Source organism: Ciconia boyciana, chromosome 5 (genome assembly GCF_034638445.1).
Source record: "Ciconia boyciana chromosome 5, ASM3463844v1, whole genome shotgun sequence".
NCBI lineage: Eukaryota > Metazoa > Chordata > Aves > Ciconiiformes > Ciconiidae > Ciconia > Ciconia boyciana.
In genome coordinates, this window is record NC_132938.1 from 703187 (window position 1) to 725155 (window position 21969).

The 21969-nt window shown below is 63.8% G+C and overlaps 1 protein-coding gene across 6 annotated transcripts in view; it reads left to right on the top strand.

Moving 5' to 3' along the window:
* ATP6V1B1 (ATPase H+ transporting V1 subunit B1) overlaps window positions 1–21969 on the top strand; it is a 53695-nt gene that overhangs the window by 16248 nt on the left and 15478 nt on the right. The window contains exon 1 of one of the 6 annotated variants that reach the window (XM_072861838.1): window positions 12881–13011. The exons of the other annotated variants lie outside the window; for them this stretch is intronic. Within the exon in view, the coding sequence (XP_072717939.1) occupies window positions 12948–13011 (64 nt within the window). The 5' untranslated portion in view covers window positions 12881–12947. Of the gene's footprint in view, window positions 1–12880; window positions 13012–21969 lie in introns of those variants that run through there. 6 annotated transcript variants of the gene reach the window in all.

Sequence of the window (21969 nt, forward strand, 5' to 3'; positions counted from 1 at the left end):
AGGACACGCAAGGAGAAGGGGAGAGGAGGACGGGGTGAGAGGCTCCGTAGTGCCATGGGGAAGGTGACTGGGGATGGATACCGGCTGGTTTTCACACCACGCGCTAGGAAGCGTCTCCTGAAATAATCAGGCAGCAGATTTCAACCTTCCAAACTGCTTTTCCGCCCAGTATGCTGTTGAGGTCTCATACTTTTGGTCATTGCTAGTTGGACACCACGTCCAGCCTCTCCACCGGCAAGAAGAGGGTTGACCTTGCTCCAAGGAGTAGGTAGCTTCAGCTTCTGATGGGGTGAAAAGAGTGGGTGGAAAGAAAATCTTGCAGGGGGGACAGGAAAAGGGTATCGGGGACCTGCAGCTATGGGTGGGTCAGGGAGATGGTGGTGGTGGTTCATTGTATGCTGAGGACTGTTGTAGTGAGTCCTGAAGGCTTTGGGTGACTTTGCCAGTCTTGGACAGACTGGACGGGTCTGGGGTTATCTCCTTCCCTTTCTGCTGGTTGTTATTGCAGTTGGGGCTCTGGCAGAACCTACAGGTCCGAGGTGGGGACCCATCATCCTCAATACTCGGGCACCGAAGCAGAAACGTTGCTGTCCCTAAGCAGCACGTTTCCATGCAGGGTTGGGCAGAAAACAGGGGTGAGAGGTGCTGGCATCCCATTTGGTTGGTGTCAGAGGTGGGAACTGCATGCCCGTGTCCCGGCTGGGAGCCTTCAGACCTTGTCTTGTATCTACAACATGAGAGGCTTAGACCTGGATAAGTCTTCTAGGAAGGACGATGCTTTTTTCCCCTCTGGTTAGAGTCTCTGCTGTGGAAACCGTCTCTCCTCCAGAGCGACCATGTTGCTGTGCTTAGCATCAAGCCACCTCACGCTGGCCAAGCACCACCGCTCTCAGGGCTCGATACTTTCGTAGTGTTGTCAGAGGGGGGAACGCATGATGACGTGACCACATCTGTCACGCGTGACCCAAAACCTGCAAGTCAAGGTGGGCGGTTGTGGTGAGAGAGCTGCGGCTCCCTTGTCCCTCCCTGGTGAGGGCACACGTGGCTGGGGGCTATTCCGGTGGAGAGACTGAGATCTCTGCCCTGAATTTTTTATGGAAACATCCAGCCTAGGGCGGAGATTTGGCTTAGGGACGTGGTCTAGTGGTGGTCTTGGCAGTGTTAGGTTTACGGTTGGACTCGATGATCTTCAAGGTCTTTTCCAACCCCTACGATTCTGTGATTCTGTGATTCTCCTGCTTGATCTTCATGCGGCGGGACCTAGAGAAGTCACATGCCTCCACGCTCTAATGGGCTCGAAAGGCAGGTGGACCGTTCTGATCAGCTCGTAGGACTTTCCTCCTCACTCTAGTTGATCCCGGGCATTTCTCTTAGTAAAACCTCCCGCGCTAACCAGGCAGCTCAGTGCGATGGTGAGCACGCTCCTGCCCCGGGAACCGTGCTCCACGGGCAGTCCTCCGCGTGGTCCGCCCAGTGTCTCTGCCATTCGAGCCTGCCTTGCTTCAGCCCAGGGATCACGTCCTACCTCTGCCTGCTCTGGCAAGAAGTCCCCTGCTCTTGCCGGTCTCTCTCCTGCTGCAGAGACCGAGCAAAGCAGAATTTCCAGATCCAGAAACACGAGGGGCTTTATCCTGAGATCCCTCCAGCCAGTCACTTACCTTACGGAAAGGTGGACGCTAGACCTGCTCACAGTAATTGGTGGAATGTCCAGCGCCAGGACTCCTTCTCCAAACACTCAGGGATTTATAAATCTGCAGGTCGTGCTTGTCCTCACGCCTTCAGCGTCATGCTGTTGCTTGCATGCCGTGTCTCCTAGGGCGTTCAGAGACATCTCCTCTATACGGCTTGCCTCCTCCCCGTCCTCTGAGAGTCACCTTCCTTCTCTGGTGAACGCATGACCTGTCACGTCCTGCTCTTCCGTCGCATCCAAATGCATGCTGTTGTCTATTTGTCTGCACCCAGGCTTGACCTAACTGCGTGGTCCTGGATCCCACAGCCCCAGGCGAGGGACTTGCAGCCGCCGGGAGCTGTGGCCTCTTCCTGGGGTTCCTTCGGAGCAGAGGGAGGAATCCCCCCTTGCCCTCCCCAGCCAGATGTCCCCCAGAGTGACACATCCGTGAACTGGCCTTTCTCTCCATTCCTAGGGAAAGGGTGTCCTTGGTCTCGCTTTCTTCTTCCCCCCTCCAGTCTGGCAGGAGAGCTGGAGGTGGCTGGTTTCCTCCCAGAGCCCTTCGGTTATTACCGTAGCTCACCGGGTCGGTAACTGAGAAATAAAACATCACCCACGGGGCTATGTTACCTCCTCCATAGATGCTGGAGATGTGGTGCCCACCAGGGATGTGCCGGCGTGGTCCTCCCTGCCTTTCCTCCAGGCCAGATGGGAAGGGTCTCATCGCCACATCGCAGCCGCGCACCAGTTCACCCAGTAACTTGGCTGAGGAAGAAAGCCGCTTTTTTTAGAGACGGAAATGAAGCCAACCTCATCAAAGCAGACTTTGGCAAAGCGCTCGCTGTGGTGGCTGGTGGGGAGTTGTGAATGAAACCGGAGCGAACGATGAGTAGAGAACTCATCGCAGCGTGGAGGAGAAGCTGTAGTGGAGGGGAGGTGGTGGAGGATATTGCTGAAAGACGAAGGATCAAGGCTGGAGGGAAATTACTCAGGGACTTGTCAAGGGCTGCGTCTGGCTGAGCTTGTTTACATCTCCAGTGATAGGAACTCAGGGCTTGATCATAATGGAGGATGAAAAGGACAGATCTCCTAATTAATGACAAGCTTTATGTGAACTTTAGCCATGAAGGCAAATGCGATCCTGCTCATCTGATATGTCACCAGTGCAGATGGGGAAGAGCTCGTCTCAGTCTACGAGGCATGAGGAAACCTTATTTAGCATAGCACGTTCAGCTTGGGTCACGGTGTTCAAGGGTGATGGGCGCAGAGAGGAACCGCAGAGGTGGGTCGAGGATGGGAGAACCTCCTGCAAGAGGATCCGAAGGCAGGAAGGGCTGCAGAAAGCTTCTCTCTATACCTATAAATGGAGGTGCGATCATCACCGAGGGCATCAGCCAGCCTTAGCGAAGGAGTGAGAGCAGAGGATATCCAGGCTGGGAGCGAGGAGGTGCTGGGACGGGAAGGAGGAACCCAATGGGTCCTCTTCCCCTGAGGACCATGTTGCCACCCTTCCCCAGCTGAACCCCATGTCGGGACATTTGAGACCGGTGTCACCTCCACCCTTTCTCCCTCCTGTCCTTTAGCGTTTCCCCTCACGTCCCCAGTGGTGTGGAACTGGGTTTCAGCACCAGAAATTCATGCGCGTCAATTTATATCGATCTATTTATTGGAGTCGCCCATCGTATTGCTGTTGGTTGTTGGTGTTCAGTGTCACACCCAAGCAGATGACTGCTGCCCCTGGAAAGTTCCTCCCCAGCTGACCAAGAGCTCCCAGGAGAGGCAGGAGCCCGGATCCAGCACAGAACGAAAGCCAAAACACCCGGGAAAAATGAGGTCCCACGGGAAGCCAGAGGTGGAGGGGGAATCGAACAGACTCTGGAGACCCTGGCAAGGGCCCTTTGCTTTTATTGAGCTGTCTTGGTTTTTCAAAACCTGTAGAAGACCACCAGAACGTAAGAGCTGACCTTAGGGGACACCAGGGCTGAGGAACCTGTCTCTACTGGTGGCCAGTGGTGGAGGAGTAGAGAAAAGAGTAGGTGGGGTGTAAAGTGGTCCCGTCCTTGCCGTGTCTTTCCAGCATCTTAGGGAGCGCTCACCACGAGGAGGTACCCCGATCAGCATGTTAAATCTCAATGGCTCTGTTCTCCCGGGGGTTTTTCGAGTCTCTTCTTCAGCCCACTTGCATTTTGGCTTCCAGGGCACCCTGCGGCAGGGACTAACACCGTCTGTGCTGCCCAAAGAGGCTCTGCCTCCTGCCTTGCTCACGTTTCCAGCCGCTACCTGGCGACCACACCTGGTGCCTCCTAGTCCTTGTGTTAGGAAAACCCCCGACTCCCCTTGGCTGCACCGGCTGCGATGCTGGAGCCTCACCCCTTGGGGCTTGGCCCTTCCTTCTGCAGGATGCTCTGACCTCTCTGCTTGCCCTTCTCTGACGCGCGGTGACGGGGCTGTGCCTCCGCTCAGGTTGCTTGCTCCAACGTGAGTAAGAGTGGTAACCGATCGACCGACACCCTGCCCTGGCTAGTGCTGCTCAGCGGGAAGTCAGACTAGATATAAAGAAGAAATTTTTTATGCTGAGGGTGGTGAAACACTGGCCCAGGTTGCCCAGAGAGGCTGTGGATGCCCCATCCCTGGAAACATTCAAGGTGAGGTTGGATGGGGCTCTGAGCAACCTGATTGAGTGGCAGATGTCCCTGGCCATTGCAGGAGGGTTGGGCTGGATGACCTTTAGTGGTCCCTTCCACCCCAAACCATTCTGTGATTCTGTGATTCAATGCCCTGCAGCCTCCTCCTGCCGTGTTAGGAGCTGTGATTCCGAGAGCTTTGCGGTGCAGAGAGCTTTGCAGGGGCTGTCTGTGCCTCAGTTTCCCTTTGCACTGCAATCCGTGTGAGCTGGGAAGCGGGGGGGGAAGCTGGCGGTGGGTTCCCAGCCCCGGAGCGGCGGCGGGCAGCGGGCTCAGACGGGTGCCGGGCTGAAGGAAGCAGGGTTCGGGTTGGGCTCGTGGCAGCGGGGCTCTGGAGCACCCTGGTTTGGGGCTCGGGGACGGAGATGGTCCTCGGCCGAGAGGATGGCCTCCCACACATCCCTCCATCTCCGTCCTCCCCGGCACAGCGAGGCGAGGCCGGGACTGGGCTGCTGCACCCAGGAAGGGCCAGGAGATGCTGGGCCCGATCCGTGGGCGGTGGTGTTGGGTGTGGGAAGGGTGGGTGCTCCCTGCCAAGGAGACGAGGAGCCCACTGCCACCTCCCGCTGAACACCCAGCTGGGCTTGGGCAGTGCGGCTTGTGGGCAGCTCCTGGGCGCTTCATGCCCATCCTCAAGGACAGAACCACGCTGACGGGGTTTTTTTTGAGGTCTTGCCCTTCCGGAGCTGGTTGCTTGAGGGATGCTTTGAGCGGAGAGCGCTGGGGCTGTGCGTTTCTGTATGGACTTACGCCAGACTTTCGTTAAGACGTCGATAACGACGCGGGGTTGCGGGGCTGCGGGAGTCCCATTCGGCCCCGCCGCCGCTGCTGGGGGGGCTCTGTGCTCCCCAGAATTCGGCGGCTGGAGGGGGTCCCCGCCAGAAGAGCTGGTGGGCTGCTAATTCTGTGTCAGGTCGCCGTGCCCCGGGAAGCGGGACCGTGGGAGCACTCAGCCCTGCCCAAACCCGTCCCGCTTGCCGGCACGGAGGGACCGACGGGGACGGTGGGGAGGGGACGTCAGCCCTGGGGACCCGGCTGGGCTGTGACGTGGGCCCAGCAGTCCCGGTGGCAATGAGGGATCCGGGGTCCCTTTGCGGGGCCGAGGCGTGCGTGGGCAGGGACCGTCCTCAAGAGCTTCCACGTGGGACCCTGCGGGTAAGGGGGGGTAGGACGTGGGCTGGCAGCGGCCCGGCGTCCCAGGAGGTTTCGGCTGGGGGATGTTAGCTCAGCCCCGTGGTCCTGGTGTCCCCCCATCCCGCGGGAGCACCTCCCGTCGCTCCTCCCCGAGCATCCCCAGCCTCCGGCCGGCTTCGCCCAGACGTCGGCTCCACTATTATGTCCCTGGAAAGGGGCCGGGGGGCTGAGACCTCCTCCGCCCCCACGCTCCATTAGCTCTGTACTGTGCGTCTATTGTGCCGGAGGACGCGCGAGGGCTGTGTCAGTGAGCGACTGTCCTGGCCCCAGTGAGTTTCTGGGGACTTGGATGAGTTCGAGACCCGCTGGCCCCGGAGCAGACGGGGACGAAGCCTGTGCCGGTGTGCTGGGGTTTACTCCCGGGGTCCCGGCCGGCGCCCGACTCGTCCGTTCCCGTCCGCCACGCTCTAATCCGAGTGTCTTCCCATCCGTCTCCTTCCCTCACCTCCATCTCCGTCCGTCTGTCTGTCCCTCATGCCTCTCTCTGTCTCTCTCTCTGCCTCTCCTACCCCTCTGCTCTGCCAGGGAGGGACAGAAGCGGGGGGCTGCCCTCCCCGGGGAGAGGTTAGGGGGTGCGGGGGCAGCCGCAGGGGGACCGGAGCCGTGGGCTGGGGACCGGGTCCACGTCCCAGCCGGGTGAGTCAGGTGCAGTTTTGGGGCAGGGGGGTCCCACGGGGCCTCAGCCCGGGCTCGCTCCTTACTTCGGCCAGAGGCAGGTGGGGTGGGGACGTCCCCAGCTGGGTTTGGGCACAGAAGCGGGTCTGTGGCCAGCGATCCAGGGCCACCGGAAGCCATCCTGTCCCCTAACGTGGTTCCCCTGCACCGTAGCAAGGCCAGGGACCCTCCACCCTGCCTCGTGTCTTGGTCCGGCGAGGGAAGGGTTTGCAGGTGGGGACACAAACTTGGGTTCGATGACCATGACAGAGGAGAACCCAGCACATCCCGTAGCTCAGCTCCCCCGGGAGAGCCAGGGCAGAGCCGGGCAGCGGCGGGGTGGCTCAGCCCCGGGCTCCGGGCTCCGGGCTCCTGTCCCCAGGCTCCCATCCCCGGGCTCCCAATCCCGGGCTCTCGTCCCCAGGCTCTGGTCCCTGGGCTCCCATCCCCGGGCTCCTGTCCCGCTCCCTCCTGGCACCTGCAGGAATTCGCCATTTCCCTGGAAGCGGCAGGCGGGAGCGACTTCTCCGCAGTCCCTGTGGCGGGGGGTGGATCTCGCTTGGGTGTTTATTTTAATACGTCTCTTTCTCTCTCGTATCTCTCACTCTCTCCTGGTTCTCGCCTCTCTTTCCCCGGCCCCCCCGCGCTCTCTTTCCGTCCGTCCGTGCCTTTCTGTCCCCCTGCCCCGTCCCCCCCGCTCCCTCCCCCAGGTCAAGGTCTGGTTCCAGAACCGACGCACCAAGCAGAAGAAGGACCAGAGCAGGGACTCTGAGAAACGTTCCACCGCCACCTCCGAGTCCTTCGCCACCTGCAACATCCTCCGGCTGCTGGAGCAAGGCCGGCTCCTCTCCGTCCCGGCCCCCCCCAGCCTCCTCTCTCCCACCTCCAACCCCATCGGCAGTCCTACGGGCGACGGATCCAGCTTGGCCACCCCGGGAGCCACCTCCCCCGGGCTCGGCGGTGGAAGCAGCCCCCCGGGGCCGGGAGCCTTCAGCCTGCAGGTCCCTTCTCTCGCCTCCTCCTCCTCCTCTTCCTCCTCGCCCAGGCTGCCGGCCGCCCCGCTGTGTTTTGGGGGGCCGCTCCTGGGCAGCCTGCACGACCTCCCGGGTGCTTACGGACTGGGCACTTCTGCTTTTGAGCCTTACACGCGCCTGGAAAGGAAAGACAATTCTATACCCAGCAAGAAGCCAAGCCCTTAAATCAAAATGAGTGTCAAAAAGTCTCCCTCCTCCCCGTCCCCGCGGTCCCCACGCACCCCGCGCCCCGCACCGGGGTTTGATTTGGCAAGTGGGATGTGGAAGACGGTTTTACCGCCCGTCGGGGTGTGCGTGCGAGTGTGCGCACACGCGTGCGAGCGTGCGCGCCTGGCCCCCGCCCCAGACGCACCGATGCAGCCGTGGATGACACCTTGTGACTGCTCTCCCTAGGGCTGATGCTGAACCCGGTCACGTCTCGGGGGGGTCCCTGCGTCACCGGCGCTGTCCCGTCCCTCGCAGACACCGCTGGATCTGCCAGGGCCACGTCCCCCCTCCAGGTATCGCCCGTTCAGGGTCTGGAAGACGATGCTGTGGTCTCGCTGTGCGGGCTGGGAGAGGAGCAGCTCCAGGGGGGGATGTTGGGGGGTTGCTGATGCCCCGTGGTCTTTCGGTGCCTCTTACGGGTGGGACCGCAGAGCCCCGGTCCCTCTGGACTGTCACCCCGGGGCCCGCGGTGCTGGCGTCACCGCCGAAGCCCCGGGGAGCGGGAGGGCACCCTGAAAGGGAGAGCGCAGGGCAGCGCCGGGCTCTGTCCCTGCCTGGCCATGGTGTCCTCGGGCAAGTGTCGGGCCTCAGTTTCCCCACCTGCAAAGGGCTTTGTGTTCTGGCTGAGGTTGTCTCGGAGCGTCCCGGTGGCCGTGGGGTCCAGGTCCCCTCTGCCGGCGGGGAGCACTGCCTCCATGGGACGCTCGTCCTCCCGGACCCCCGGCCCGGGGCCAGGGGAGGTGGGGAGGTCTGGGGGGCACTGATGGTGCTGGCGATGTCTCCAGCCCCCCGCACCAGTGGTCCCCGTGCTCAGGAGCAAGCGGCCGCCCTGACTCACAAAACATCCCCAGGCTCCTCCGCGCCTGCTCGTGCGGAGCCAAACCACCGTCCCGGACCCCGTTTTGGTGCCGTCCCACCCCGGCAACCCCCCGGGGATGCTGGAGGAGCCTCCGACCTCCCGGGGGGGTTTGTGGTGAGCCGGGGCCAGGCCGGTGTCTGCCCCCCACCAGGGAAACCCCACCCAGGGGGGGATGCGGACGTGTGGGCAGTTGTGACGCTGGGATCGGTCCCTCTGGGTCGGGTCGGGCCACGGGGGCTCTTTGCCATCAGTGGGAGCCCCACGCACCCCCATCCCCATCCTGGGGTGCTGGGTGCTCAGCGCTGGCACTGCAGCGAGCCCCGTCCTGCGCGCTGGCCTAGCAGCACCCCCCGCCTTGCTCCCATCGCCGGGCACAACCAGGGTCCAGCCCTGAGAGGTGCTGAGCACCCGCTGCCTGCGAAGGCAGGGCCATGCCCTGAGCCTCAGCTGCTCTTCCCACCTCGGCACCCTGATCCCGGAGGGTGACGATGGCTTCCCGCGGGGCAGGATTTGGCCTCAGGGGCGCGGTGCCAGGGTTGTTCTTAGGCAGGGCATGGCCTGGGGACGTTGTGGGGGGAACAAGCTCCCTAGGGTTGATGGTGGGCTTGGAGGCAAAAATGAGAGGGGCATTGCATGAGGTGGCCCTTGGGGAAAGGGGCAGCATGGCCGCCCTGGCATCTGCTGAGGGAGGTCTACGCTGGGCAGAGTCTGGCCCTTCTGTGGTGTGAGCACCTCCTTGGCAGGATGCTCTGCGGTGGCATCCCCTTGGCAGGGTGCCCTGCGGTGGCATCGCCTTGGCAAGAAGCTCTGTGGTGGCATCTCCTTGGCAAGATGCTCTGCAGTGGCATTGCCTTGCCAGGATGCTCTGCGGTGGCATCCCCTTGGCAGGGTACCTTGTGGTGGCATCTCCTTGGCAAGATGCTCTGTGGTGGCATCTCCTTGGCAGGGTACCCTGCGGTGGCATCTCCTTGGCAAGATGCTCTGCAGTGGCATCTCCTCAGCAGGGTACCCTGCGGTGGCATCTCCTTGGGAAGATGCTCTGCGGTTGCATCTACTTGCCAGGATGCTCTGTGGTGGCATCTCCTCAGCAGGGTACCCTGCGGTGGCATCACCTTGGCAAGATGTTCTGTGGTGGCATCCCCTTGGCAGGATGCCCTGCGGTGGCATCTCCTCAGCAGGGTACCCTGCGGTGGCATCTCCTTGCCAGGATGCTCTGCAGTTGCATCTCCTTGGCAGGATGCCCTGCGGTGGCATCTCCTTGGCAGGGTACCTTGTGGTGGCATCTCCTTGGGAAGATGCTCTGCAGTTGCATCTCTTTGCCAGGATGCTCTGCGGTGGCATCCCCTTGGCAGGGTGCCCTGTGGTGGCATCGCCTTGGCAAGAAGCTCTGCGGTGGCATCCCCTTGGCAGGGTACCCTGCGGTGGCATCGCCTTGGCAAGATGCTCTGTGGTGGCATCTCCTTGGCAAGATGCTCTGCGGTGGCATCGCCCTGCCAGGATGCTCTGCAGTGGCATCTCCTCAGCAGGGTACCCTGCGGTGGCATCCCCTTGGCAGGATGCTCTGCGGTGGCATCGCCCTGCCAGGATGCTCTGCTGGCACAGCCCTGGCAGGACACCCTGCAGGGACGTCGCTGTGGCAGGAGGAGCTGACACCCTGAGCCCCCTCCCAGCGCCCAGGAGCTGCCGTGGGGCTCGTCGCCCCCGCACACCCCCAAACCGAGAGGCTCCTGCGCCCTCCCGCTGCGGTTTGATGTGTAATAACGATAATTACGACCCAGCCTGGCCCGGGCCGAGCATCGCTGCGTGGGCGGCAGCCCCCCGCCCAGGCCGCTGCTCTGTAGGGCCCGGTCCCTAAGGGGGACACAGCCGCTAGCCCACGTAGTGCCAGGATTTTGCAGGGAAATATTTAAAATAAATGATTTTATGAAAAGGTTTCGGTGATTTTTATTTTTCCTTTAAATCAAGCGTTTCTATGAAATAGTATTTATTGTTCACCTCACGTCTGGAGCACTTTATGGGAGCGAGCCCTTAGGTCTCGCGCTGCTCTGCGGAGCTCAGGAGGGGTCGGCATCCCCCGGCCGCAGGTGGGGAAACTGAGGCAGGGTTTGCCCGGGGATGCAGAAAGCAGGGACAGAGTTTGGTTCACGGGGACGAGCTCCCCTCTCCCGGCCCGGCTCAGACCACAGCTCGCTGCCAACACCTCCGTACCGCTCCCCAAATGTGGGATTTGCCGGATCCCCCTGGGGTGCTCAAACCCCGACCCCCTGATGACGTGTTTGACTGAGGTTTGGGATTTTGGACAGGACAATGACCTTCTCCCTTCCCCTCGTCACTTAATTTATATTTATATTGCCGTTCTTCATCCTTCCCCGGTCTGCAAATGTGGTATTTAAAGACAGCGAGCCGAGGCGGGCAGAGCGGGCAGCGGGGAAGCCGTGCCCACCCGGCTGTGCCGATACGGAGGGGTCCTGCCCGCAGACCTCCCCCGGGACTTGTTTTGCTTTGGTTTTCCCTCTTTTCCCCCGGAGTGGCTGAACTGTGGGAATTTCCCGAGGTTATCGGACCCCCGTTCCTCCCACCCTGGGCTCACTGGGAGGAACCTTGGTCTGGTTTGATGGCGAGGTGACCTCCCCTTGCACCTTCACAGGTGGAGGAGCTTTGGGGGCATTTCAGAGAAAGCAAGGTCCAATTGTGTTTTCAAAAGAGCCCCCAAAGCCTGGGAGTTTCGGGGGGTCCCCGGTGTGTTTGCCCAGCTTGGGGCATCCTTGCGGGGCTCCTGCATCCTCCTCCCGCTGCTCAGAGGGAGAAGTGGAAAGCGAGGCAGGGAGGCCACGGGCTGCCCTGCAATGAAATGGCAAGCCCTTTCCGCAAAATTAAACCCAAATGCTGCTTTCACAAAGGCCCCAAATCTGATCCAAAGCTGCTGCTTCTCCAAAGTTTCTTCTCCCAAAGCAAACATCCCCAGTGAAGCCGTCCCGGGGGGGTTAGGGAGGTCCCGCAGGGAAGCCGGCTCGGCTCTGCTCGCCTCCAGCAGCTCCTCCGGACTCGTACAATTGGGAAGAAAAAAAAAAAAAAAAAAAAAAAAAAGAAAAAAGTACTGGATGTAAAACTTAAACGCATAATGTGGTTTCTAATAGTTAATAAAAGTTACGTCCTGCCTCCTGCCTGCCTCCTCCTCCTCCTCCATCGCCTTCGGGAGCTGCGGCTGAGCCGCTCTCCACCGCGGCTCTCCCCGTAGCAGCAACCTTTAGCAGGTGGCTTTGCAGGGAGGTATTGGGAAGCCCATCGTCGCCTGCTCTTCCCGGCCTCCGTGCATCGTCAGAGCCCCCTCCGTGCATGCACCCTTAGAGATACCTCCACTACACCCCCCGCCCGCACAGCAGCACCCCCTGCCCCCCGTCCGACACCCCCCCGCCCCGGCAGGCACAGGGCCGCCCTGGGCCCAGGCCCCCGTCCCAGGTGCCGTACCACCGCCCATCACACCCGCCACGAGCCCCCGCGCCTGATCCCAGCCCTGCTCTGCCTCTGCACCGGCACCCAGAGCCTGCAGCGGGTGGGGGGTGCAGACCCCGCCCGTACCCGTAACCCCACCCTTACCCCAGCCCCCCCAACATATCCCCACCCTGCCCCTCCACTAACGCTGCCCCAAACGCCACCTTTACCCCAGCCCTGTCCCCACAGCTCCCCAAACTTGTCCCATCCTAATTTCACCCCATCCCTACCCTTATCCCTATCACTATCCCTATCCATCTCTACCCCATCCCTATCCCTATCCCACCCCAATCCAATCCCAATCCCAATCCCTATCCCTTCCCCATCCCATCCCACCCCAATCCCATCCCATCCCCATCCCATCCCATCCCTATCCCTATCCCACCCCAATCTCATCCCAATCCCAATCCCAGTCCCAATCCCTATCCCATCCCCATCCCATCCCCATCCCATCCCATCCCATCCCATCCCCATCCCCATCCCATCCCATCCCTATCCCTATCCCACCCCAATCCCATCCCAATCCCAGTCCCAATCCCTATCCCTTCCCCATCCCATCCCACCCCACCCCACCCCATCCCCATCCCATCCCATCCCATCCCACCCCAATCCCATCCCACCCCAATCCCATCCCTATCCCTATCCCTATCCCTATCCCTACCCCAATCTCATCCCAATCCCAATCCCAATCCCTATCCCAGTCCCAGTCCCAATCCCTATCCCATCCCCATCCCATCCCCATCCCATCCCATCCCATCCCTATCCCTATCCCTATCCCTATCCCTATCCCTATCCCACCCCAATCCCAATCCCAGTCCCAGTCCCAATCCTTATCCCTTCCCCATCCCATCCCATCCCATCCCATCCCCCCCCATCCCATCCCATCCCATCCCATCCCTATGCCTATCCCACCTCAATCCCATCCCAATCCCAATCCCAGTCCCAATCCCTATCCCTTCCCCATCCCCACCCCATCCCACCCCATCCCACCCCACCTTAGCCTCCCCCCCCCGCCCCGCCGAGGGCCCGGGGGCGGCTCCCGCCGCTCCCTCCCGCGGTCACGGCGCACACGGGGCGGCCCCGACGGGCCGGGACCGGCTGGGGCCGGGCCGGGGCTACAAAGCCCGGGGCTGCCGCCCGCGCCCAGCCCCGCCATGGCGGCCGCCCGGGAGCACGGCCTGGCCCTCGGCCGCGACTACAGCAGCAGCCCCCGGCTGAGTGAGTGCGGGCCGGGCGGGGCCGGGGGTGGCACCGGGGCAGGCCGGGGCGGCGGGGCCGGGGGTGGCACCGGGACAGGCCGGGGCGGCGGGGCCGGGGGTGGCACCGGGGCAGGCCGGGGCGGCGGGGCCGGGGGTGGCACCGGGGCAGCAGGGATCGGGGCTCTGGTGGCCCGCCATCCCCCTGGCCCCCCTGCGTGCAGGCCGGGGTTCCCCCTTGGAGGCAGCGCGGGGGCCGTGTGGGTCCCGGGGGGGGCCCAGGGGCTGTCGTGGGGCTGGGGGCCGTCACCCCCTCCTGGGGGCTGCAGCTGCAGGGGCCGGGCAAGGGGTCCCGGCCCCCCGCGGGCCGTGGGGTGCGGCCGACGCCGCGGCGGTGCTGGGGTGTCCCGGGTGCCCCCCCAGGCGATGGGGCCCGCGCAGTGGGGGGCCAAATCGCCTTGACAGCCCCGTCCTCCCTTGAGACGCGCTAAGGAGGCACCCCCCGCCCGTGCCGCTGCTCCGAGTCCTCTCGGGGTGTCCCCCCCCCCAGCGTGACCCTCTCCCCGGGCCCGAAAGGGCGCAGGGCTCCCGCGCCCAGGCGTGGGCCCTTCCACGGAGTCCCTGGGGTCACCGTGCGGGTGGGGGGCTGGGGACGCGGCCTGGGCGCGCAGCCGTGCGGGGAGGCACCGTGTGCTGCGTCCCGGGGGGACGGGGACGGGGACGGGGGACTCGCCGGGGAGGTGTTTGCCGAACGCGGTGTTTCCCGTGGCCTCTCCCGGCACGCTCGTGTGCTGGAGCCTGTGAGGACGGCCGCGTCCATCAGGAGGATGTCTGTGCGTCCGTACTGCCAGGACCGTGTGCTGCGGCGTGCGGGTCACCCCTGTGCTGCACCCATGGGTGCTGGCAGCTCCGTCCGCCCCTGTGCCCCCTGCTCGCAGCAGCCCCTGGGACCTACGGGCAGCACCAGGCTGCCGGCTCCACGCCGGCACCCTCAGCCCCCCCCGCACCCTGGGCTGCACCCCCATCCCACCCCGGCCTCGGGGAGCCTGGCATCACACCAGCCCCACGTCTCGGGGTGGGCTGTGACCCCCCCACCCGCTCCCAGCACCCCGGCTCCGAGACACCAAGGTCGTTTGCTGTGACCTCTGTGCCTTCGCTCCCGCGTCGGGACGGCCCGGAGGGAGCTTTGCTGTCCCCTCCCTCACCCTGAGCCGGGTGGCTTTGGGTTGGCACGGTCCCGGCTGCACCCTCCCGGCGCGGCCGAGCGCGACCAGCTCTGCCCGGCCGCCCGCTTGTGTTTGCTGTCAACACGCAGCAGGGAGCAGCCACCCGTGGGTGACTTCTCCCCGGTTCACGCTGGGTGAGAGCCAGCCCTTGGCCCGAGGAGGGGCCCTGGGTGGCAGCGAGGGGGCCGCAGGGACCCAAGGCTCTTTTTCGGCGCATCGGAGCCAGATCCTGCCCTCCCGGTGGAGCTCGCTGGCTGGATCCTGCCGGCACAGACTCTCGCTCCTCCGTGCACCCATGGGAGACGGTTTGCTGGGCTGGGAGAGCGGCCGCTCCCGTTGCCTGCCCGGAGGACCCGGGTCTCGAGGGGTGCCCCCCGGAGCAGCCCCCCACGAGCCTCTGCGCAGCCTCGCAGCCCCAGCCGGGAGGGGACGAGGCAGGGACCGAGGGCTGGCACCGCAGGCCCCGCTGGCACCCGCAGGGTGGGGGCTTGTCCTCCCCGGGCTCCCTGGGGTCTCGGTGGGCTTTCCCCTCCCTGGAGCTCTCAGCTGGACCCATCCCCACCCACAGCCATCCCGGCGTGTGGCTCCTGCCCTTTTCTTGATTTTTCAAGGCAAAAATGCCCGTTTTCAAGTTTCTTCTATCCGCCAAGTACTCTGCTTTTAGGGGAAGCCGTGTTTTGCGCCTCCCCCCCCCCCCATCGCTTGGCCCCAGGAGCTGTAGGGGCAGTGCCAGCTTTGCCAGGCTGGCTCTGCAAAGCCAAACCCCCAGCAGCCACATCCAGGCTGGGACAAAGTCCTGCCCCGGGTGTCCTGTCACCAGCGTATGTCGGAGAGAGCGGGGAGAGGTGTCTGTACAAGCCGACGCTCTGCAGCCCCGCGCGCTGGGGGGAGCTGGAGGGGTGGGCGAGGTGGGTCCCAGAGCGGGAGGGAGCCCCGAAAATGTGCTGCGTGGTGAAGGTGAGGGTGGGGGCCAGGAAGAGGGACCCCGGCAATGTGGGAGAGCTGGGGAGTGTACCTGGGGGTGACATTTGGAGGGGTCTGCCTCGGGGGGGCGAGGTATATGGAGACCCCCAGGACGGGGGTCTGAGGGCAGCTGGGCGCCGGGACGGTGCCACGCCACGTGGGCGCAGCGTGGCAGGTCTGGGTGGGACGGGCGTCTGCCCGCGGTGGGTATCGCCCGGGACGCCAGGCTGAGCCGGGCACTGCCCCTGCTCCCCACCCCGCCTGCCCCACGGCGATGCCACAGCCTCTCCCCAGCCCCACGGCTGGGTGCCCAGCTGCATGGGGTGCCCGGGGCCCTGGCAGCGTGGGGTCCCAGCGTGGGGTCCCAGCGTGGGGTCCCAGCGTTGCACTGGGCACAGGAGCACCTACATGATCCCCAGCTACAGCCCAGCACCCCGACCCCCAGCCCAGCACCTGGAGCTGGGGGGAAGCGGGGAGCCGAGGAGGGCCGTGGGCAGGCAGGGCTGGCTGGCAGGAGCAGGCAGAGCGCTGCCTGCACCCCTCTGCTGGGGCCGGCTCTCCTGAGAGGCGGGAGAGGAATTAGCAGCTGCTTCCCAGTGCTGCAAATCCATTAGCACAAGCGAGCGGAAGAAGCACTTCTCACCTCCTGGCCTTTGGCTTGACCCGTCTTTAGGAAAAACAACCCGGCGAACAATGCCGCTGCCCGCACGTGGGCTCGGGGCTGCTTGCGCAGAGTGGGGTGCCCCACGCTCTGCCCCACAGCCCGGCACGGCCCCACGGCGTGCTTTGAAATCAGCAGGCACGGCCTGCGGGCGGCTCGAGGGCTGGGCTGCAAGGGGGTGGGTGGGAGGATGGAGGGATGGATGGGATGGATGGGTGGATGGAGGGATGGATGGGTGGCTGGAGGGATGGATGGGTGGATGGAGGGATGGATGGGTGGAGGGATGGAGGGATGGATGGGTGGATGGAGGGATGGATGGAGGGATGGGAGGATGGATAGGAGGATGGATGGAGGGGTGGATGGATGGGTGGATGGATGGAGGGATGGATGGATGAGAGGATGGGAGGATGGATGGAGGATGGAGGGAGGGATGGATGGAGGGATGGATGGATGGAGGGATGGATGGGTAGAGGGATGGATGGAGGGATGGATGGATGAGAGGATGGGAGGATGGATGGGAGGATGGAGGGAGGGATGGATGGAGAAAGCAGGAGATAGCTGTCAGCAAGCCCGGTGACACAACGGTTGTGCCGTGCGATCGCAGCCCGGGAAGGGGATTTTGGTGGGACACGTCTCAGCTTCTCCGCTGCTGCGTCCCGACCAGCCCCATTAGCCGAGACGCTCGTCTCCTTGCCAGGACTCTGGGCTGGCCCCAGGCAGGGGACGGTGCCCGTGGGAGCTGTGGCCGGTGGGGTTTGGGACGTGGCGTCGCCCGCTGGGGACACAGGAAGCAAGGAGGAGAGGAACCAGGGAGATCCCCCAGCCCTGGGCACCCTGACAAGCCTCTCCTTTTGGGGCTGCAGCTGGGTGCTGAGCCTCGGGGGGCTGCATCGGGCTCTGCCCTCAGCCCGGGACCCCGCAGCCTCCGGGGAGGAGCGAGGGGCTCGCGGGGCTCAGCACCGAGTCGCAGGATGGAGGAGCGTTAAATTGTCCGGTCTTTTTGGTTTCTCTGCCCTTAACATTCCCTGCCTTGCCCTGCAACTTGAATTCGGTTTCAGACCTGAGATCGCTCGTCTGAGTCACGGCTCGGCAGAGCCTCGGTGGAGGAGTCCAAATTTAGCTCTCCGAGAGCCTTGTGAAGGGTTCCCAGGAGCCCCGTCGGCCGCGGCAGAGCCCGGGGCTGCACGGCGGGGACCGGGAAAGGAGGGGACGGTGGCGTCACGGAGAGGCACCGCGCAGGGGACATAGCCTGGCCCCGCAGACGGAGGAGCCTGCGGAAGGCGCGAGCCCCTTAAGCCCATTTCCTAAACGAAATGGGATTTTTTTCATGTATATACACACACGGGCCGCCTGTCCCTCGGCAGAGGGAGGTCGCTGGTGATGGAGAGCTTGCTGCTCCCCTGGCCCTTTTCCCATCTCATAACTAACCGGCTCTGCCGGCACCTCGTGCCCTCCCCGGCGTTGCCGCGGTGGCATCCTGGTGCCGCAGACGGGAGGGTCGCGGACGACGTGGAGAAGATGCCGGGAGCCCCTTGCCCTCTGCGATGGAGCTGCCAGACCGCTCGGAAGCAGAGCTGGGCTGTCGTCCTTGCTGTGACTACAGGAGATGGCGGCCACCATGGGCTCGTGGGGCTGGCGAAGGGGCTGCCGGGCTCCTGGGGGCTGCAGCCATTGCACGCCCGGACTTGCGAGCCTGGGCAGGCCGGTTGTGTCTGTTCCCCGTGCCGCAGCCCCCGGCCGCGGGAGCCGTCCGTCCTCCCACCCCGGCAGCAGCATCCCCAGCACCCCACGGTCCATCCCGCCGGGGTGGGACCCTCTGCCCCATGGCGCGGCGGGATGCCCCGGCCCCGCGGCCCCGCTCTCCATCACTTCTTTTTCCTCTTGGGGCCATCTCCTCCCCTCAGCCTCTCAAAAGCCCTCGGCCCAGCCGGTGCCTGCATCACCCGCCCGGGGCCGGGGTCCGGCAGCCCCGCTCCTCGCCGTTCGCCCCCCTCCGGCCCTGTTTTGTCTGATAGAAAATGCGACAGCAAGCCCAGCAATGGGTTTTTTTTTGTTTTTTTGTGGTTTTTTTTTTTTCCTTGGGTTGGCTTGTTTGGTTCACGCTCGGCTGGTTGCTGCCATTCTTTGCCTTTCCTCACATGACGTGCAGGTGTGTATGGGAACCCTCGCCTGCCGGGCCCTAATTAGTGGCATAGAGTGTGACCCCCCGCCGGGCTTTTCACCGGCTGGGACAGGCCGGTGGGTTTGACAGCGCGGCACAAAGTGACACATGGCACAATGGGCAGGTTGCGGAGGGGGAAAGCGGTCACTTAGGGACTGTCGGAAAAGTCCCAGGACGGCCCCGGCTTGGCCGCGCTCGCCGCCCGGTGCGGGATGAAGCCGCCGGGCGATGCTGGCTCTCGGCTCGATGCGTCCGGGTGGATCTTGCCGTGCCCGGAGGATGGGTCACCGCCACGGCTCCGGTGCCGGGGATGGCCGGGGCTGAGTGGGATTTTGAGCTCAAAGTTGCCGTCAGGGCTGGATTCATTACAGACCCCGGGTCTGTAATTTGGGGTAGGGGATGTGCAAAGCCCCTCGGGCGGTGAGCGGGGATGAGCGTCACTTGCTGCACGCCCCGTCCCCGATGCCAAGGTGACCATCACCGGGCAGGCGACCAATTTGTCCAAAATCAGCCTCGATCACTTCTGCAGAGAAGGGAATACCCCTGGCAACGTTTTGTGGCCGGGGCTGGAGGAGGATGGGGCTGGGGCCGCGTCCATCCCCTGGCCGCGGCAGATGGCAGGTCCGGGGACCCACCGGCCCTTCCGGAGGTCGGGAGCGAGCCCCCGGCGCACTTTGGAGCAGAGCCCTAAGGCGTGTGTGGGGCTGGGGGAGCCGGCAGCGATGCCCGGGCAGGGGCAGGGGGCTGGGGAGGGCAGGGGGGGTGAGCGGGAGCAATTAGCGGCGGGTGTAGTTGGGTCGGGTCCTCTTTGTCACCGGGGGCCCTTTCCCCCCGCTCCGGCCGCCGCGATGGTTAGTAGTGCGTGAGCGTCAGGGCTAACGGAGATTGCATCTGACAGGAGCTGTGAATTTGGGGCTGGGGGTGTGGAAAGGCCAGGTTGAAAGACTTTTCTTTTCTCTTGGCCCCTCTCCCCCTGCCTCCCGCACCCCCCGCTCCCCGGCCGTGCCCCCCGGCAGCCTCCCGGCCCGGCCAGCCGCCGCAGCCCACCCACCCCGCCGCTCCTCCCCCCGGCTTGTTCATAACAGCTCAACGTCTTAATTATCTGAATTAGTGCTTTCCGGTAGCAGGGGCTCCCCCTCCTCTGCCCCGTCCCTCCCCGTCCCTCTCCTCCTCTGCCTCCTCCTCCTCCTCAGTCCCCCCCAGCCCTGAGCCCCTTTGGTGGGCTGTCACTTGGCGTTACTGTCGTGATTTCCTTCTCTGTTGCGATAGAGCTCTTTGCGCCGCAGAGGTGGGCACGGGCGAGGGGGCTGGAGCCATGCAACAAGTGCCGGGCAGGGCGGCTCTGGCACCGGCACCGGCTCCGGCTTTGCTGCGGCGGCCGGGGCTGGCCGGGTTTGGGGCAGGCAGGGGCTGGGGGGCGAACCCCTGGGGCTCCCCCCTTTGTGAAGCCAGGAGCTGCAGGTTCCTTTGTAGAAAATGATGTATTTTGCAGAAGAATCCCTTGCGTGAGATTAATTTTTTCCCGGTATCGTCTGGGACGTTGTTTTGCTTCGGCACGGACGGGCAAGCCAAAGCCCAAGGGAATCCCTTGGGATGGCCGGCGAGGTGAGGCCCCTGTGACTTTTGTAACACGCTTTTCACTGGAAACGGTGAAGAACAGGGAATTGTGGAGCAACATTTTTTATTCCCCCCCATTCATTTCTCCATGACCAAGTCTGGCTGTGCATCCATCCATCCATCCATCCATCCATCCATCCATCCATCCACCCACGCATCCTCTGGAGGCCCAATTCCCAAAAAGCCCTTTCTCGCTGGGAAGGTGGCCGAGCGCTGCTGGGGCTGTGGACTCTCCGTCCCTGGAGATCTTCAACCCCCCCGGACGGGGCCCTGGGAGCGGCTCCAGGTGGCCCTGCTTGAGCCGGGCTTGGACCAGAAGATCTCCAGAGGTCCCTGCCCACCTCCACCGTGCTGTGACTCCCGGAGCAAGCCCCAGTCATCGTCACCGGAGTAGGAGGTGACGTTGCAGGGCTGGGTGGCCAAGCCCAGACCCTTGGGTTATATTTCTCCCTCTGTCCTGGGGATGCCAGTGGTGTTGCCACCACCCTACGACTCATCCCCAAAACAAAGTCACGGTGGGGGAGGAAGGGGATCCGGTGACAGCAGAGGGCACCTCCCTTGCAAACAGACCGTCGTGGTCGGAGAGGGGCATGCGGGAAAGCCAGCGCTGAGACCCTGCGCTGCCGGGGAGCCCTGCGAGTCTGGGCTGGGGGAGCCTTCCCTGCCTCAGTTTCCCCCTGAGGAAATGAGAGGAATAGGGCTTCCCTCCCCGAGTGATGGCTGGAGGGTACGTACAAGTGTAGATATATGCTATGGGAAGGCAGGTAGATGAGCGGATGGGTGGGTGCAGAGCTGGGTGAGTGGATGGATGGGAGGATGGATGGGTGGGTAGATGGTGGGTGGATGCGTGGGTGGATGGATGGATGGGTGGATGGATGGATAAATGGGTGGATGAATGGTGGATGGATGGATAAATGGGTGGATAAATGGGTGGATGGGTGGGTGGGAGGATGGATGGGTGGGTAGATGGTGGGTAGATGGTGGATGGATGGGTGGGCGGATGGGTGGATGGGTATATGGATGGGTAGATGGATGGGTGGATGGGTGGGTGGGTGGATGGATGGATGGATGGTGGATGAATGGTGGATGGATGGATGGACGGATAGGCAGAGAGCTTGGCTGATGATCCAGTGTCACAACCATAGGGCACCAAGCAGCGCTGCCAGAGGGTCCGATGCCCTCGGTGGGAGAAGACGTCCCAGTGCGGTGGGAGGGAAGCCAGGAGGGTCCCGAGGGGGGTGGCAGCCATGGGGGCTGGGCCGGAGACCACCGTGCTCGGGGGAGAGGGACGAGCGCCGTGGCCCTGTCCCACGTGGGTGGCTCCCCAACAGGAGATGAAAAGAGCCCAACAAAACCTCCCGGGGAAAGGGAAGCGGTGAGGCGGCGGCGGGTATTTGTGAAGGAGTTGGAAAGGGAAATAAAAGGCAGAATGGTCACTTTGGGAATAAAGGAGACAAAAGGCGGGGAGGCTGGCGGCGGAGAGCCGGCTCCCGGCATGCCAGCCCCCCAGGCTGCTGAATGGGCGACCAGCAGGAACGGGGCGTAATTGGGTAACGGGGAGAAGGCTAATTGCAAAAATGGCAGGGATTACCGGGAAAACGTCCGCACCGGGGCAGGGGCTGAGCAAGGGAAGGGGGGCACTGGGGACCCGGTTGTGTCATGGGGGGGGTGACCCCGTGCTGGGCTGTGGGGTGGCCAGGGATGGGTGCTCCCCGACGTGGGATGTGGCCAGCAAGGAGCAAACAGGACCCGTCCCCCAGAAACGAAGTTCCGGGAGCTGGGCTGGCTGAGCACGCATGCGGGGCCGGCTGCTGCACCCGCCGGGCTGTGCCGATGCCGGCGTCACCAGAAGGGCGGCTGGGATGCTGCGGCGCGGGGACCCGCATCCCGCTGCGTGGTGTGGACCACCCATCCCCGCAGCCGGCGGGAGGGAGGCCGGTGAGCTCGCCAGCTGGCCCGGCCTCTCCAATCCTATTAGGATCATGAGTAAATCAGAGAACCCGGTGTGAGAAGAGAGGGCAGAGGGATGAAAGGGCCCGGCGGGGTCACCAAAGCCAGGCCCTGCCATGGCAGGCGTTACGGCGTTTGACACATCGGTAAAATGATCAAGGAGCGGCTTAGAGCTGGAGGAGTTCTCCTCTCGCTGGGCTCACACACCGCTTCGTCCCCCTTTGTCACCCCTGTGCTTAACGTCCCAGGTGCCCCGCCGTTGTCCCCAGGGTCTTCCTAGTCACTTTGGAGAAATCACATCCAGCACCCTCGTTTCCTCGCCCGAATGCGAATTTCCTCGCCATGCAAGTCCCCGGCACCCCTGAGGTCTCATCCTGAACCGCGGGGTCCCAGGCCAGCACC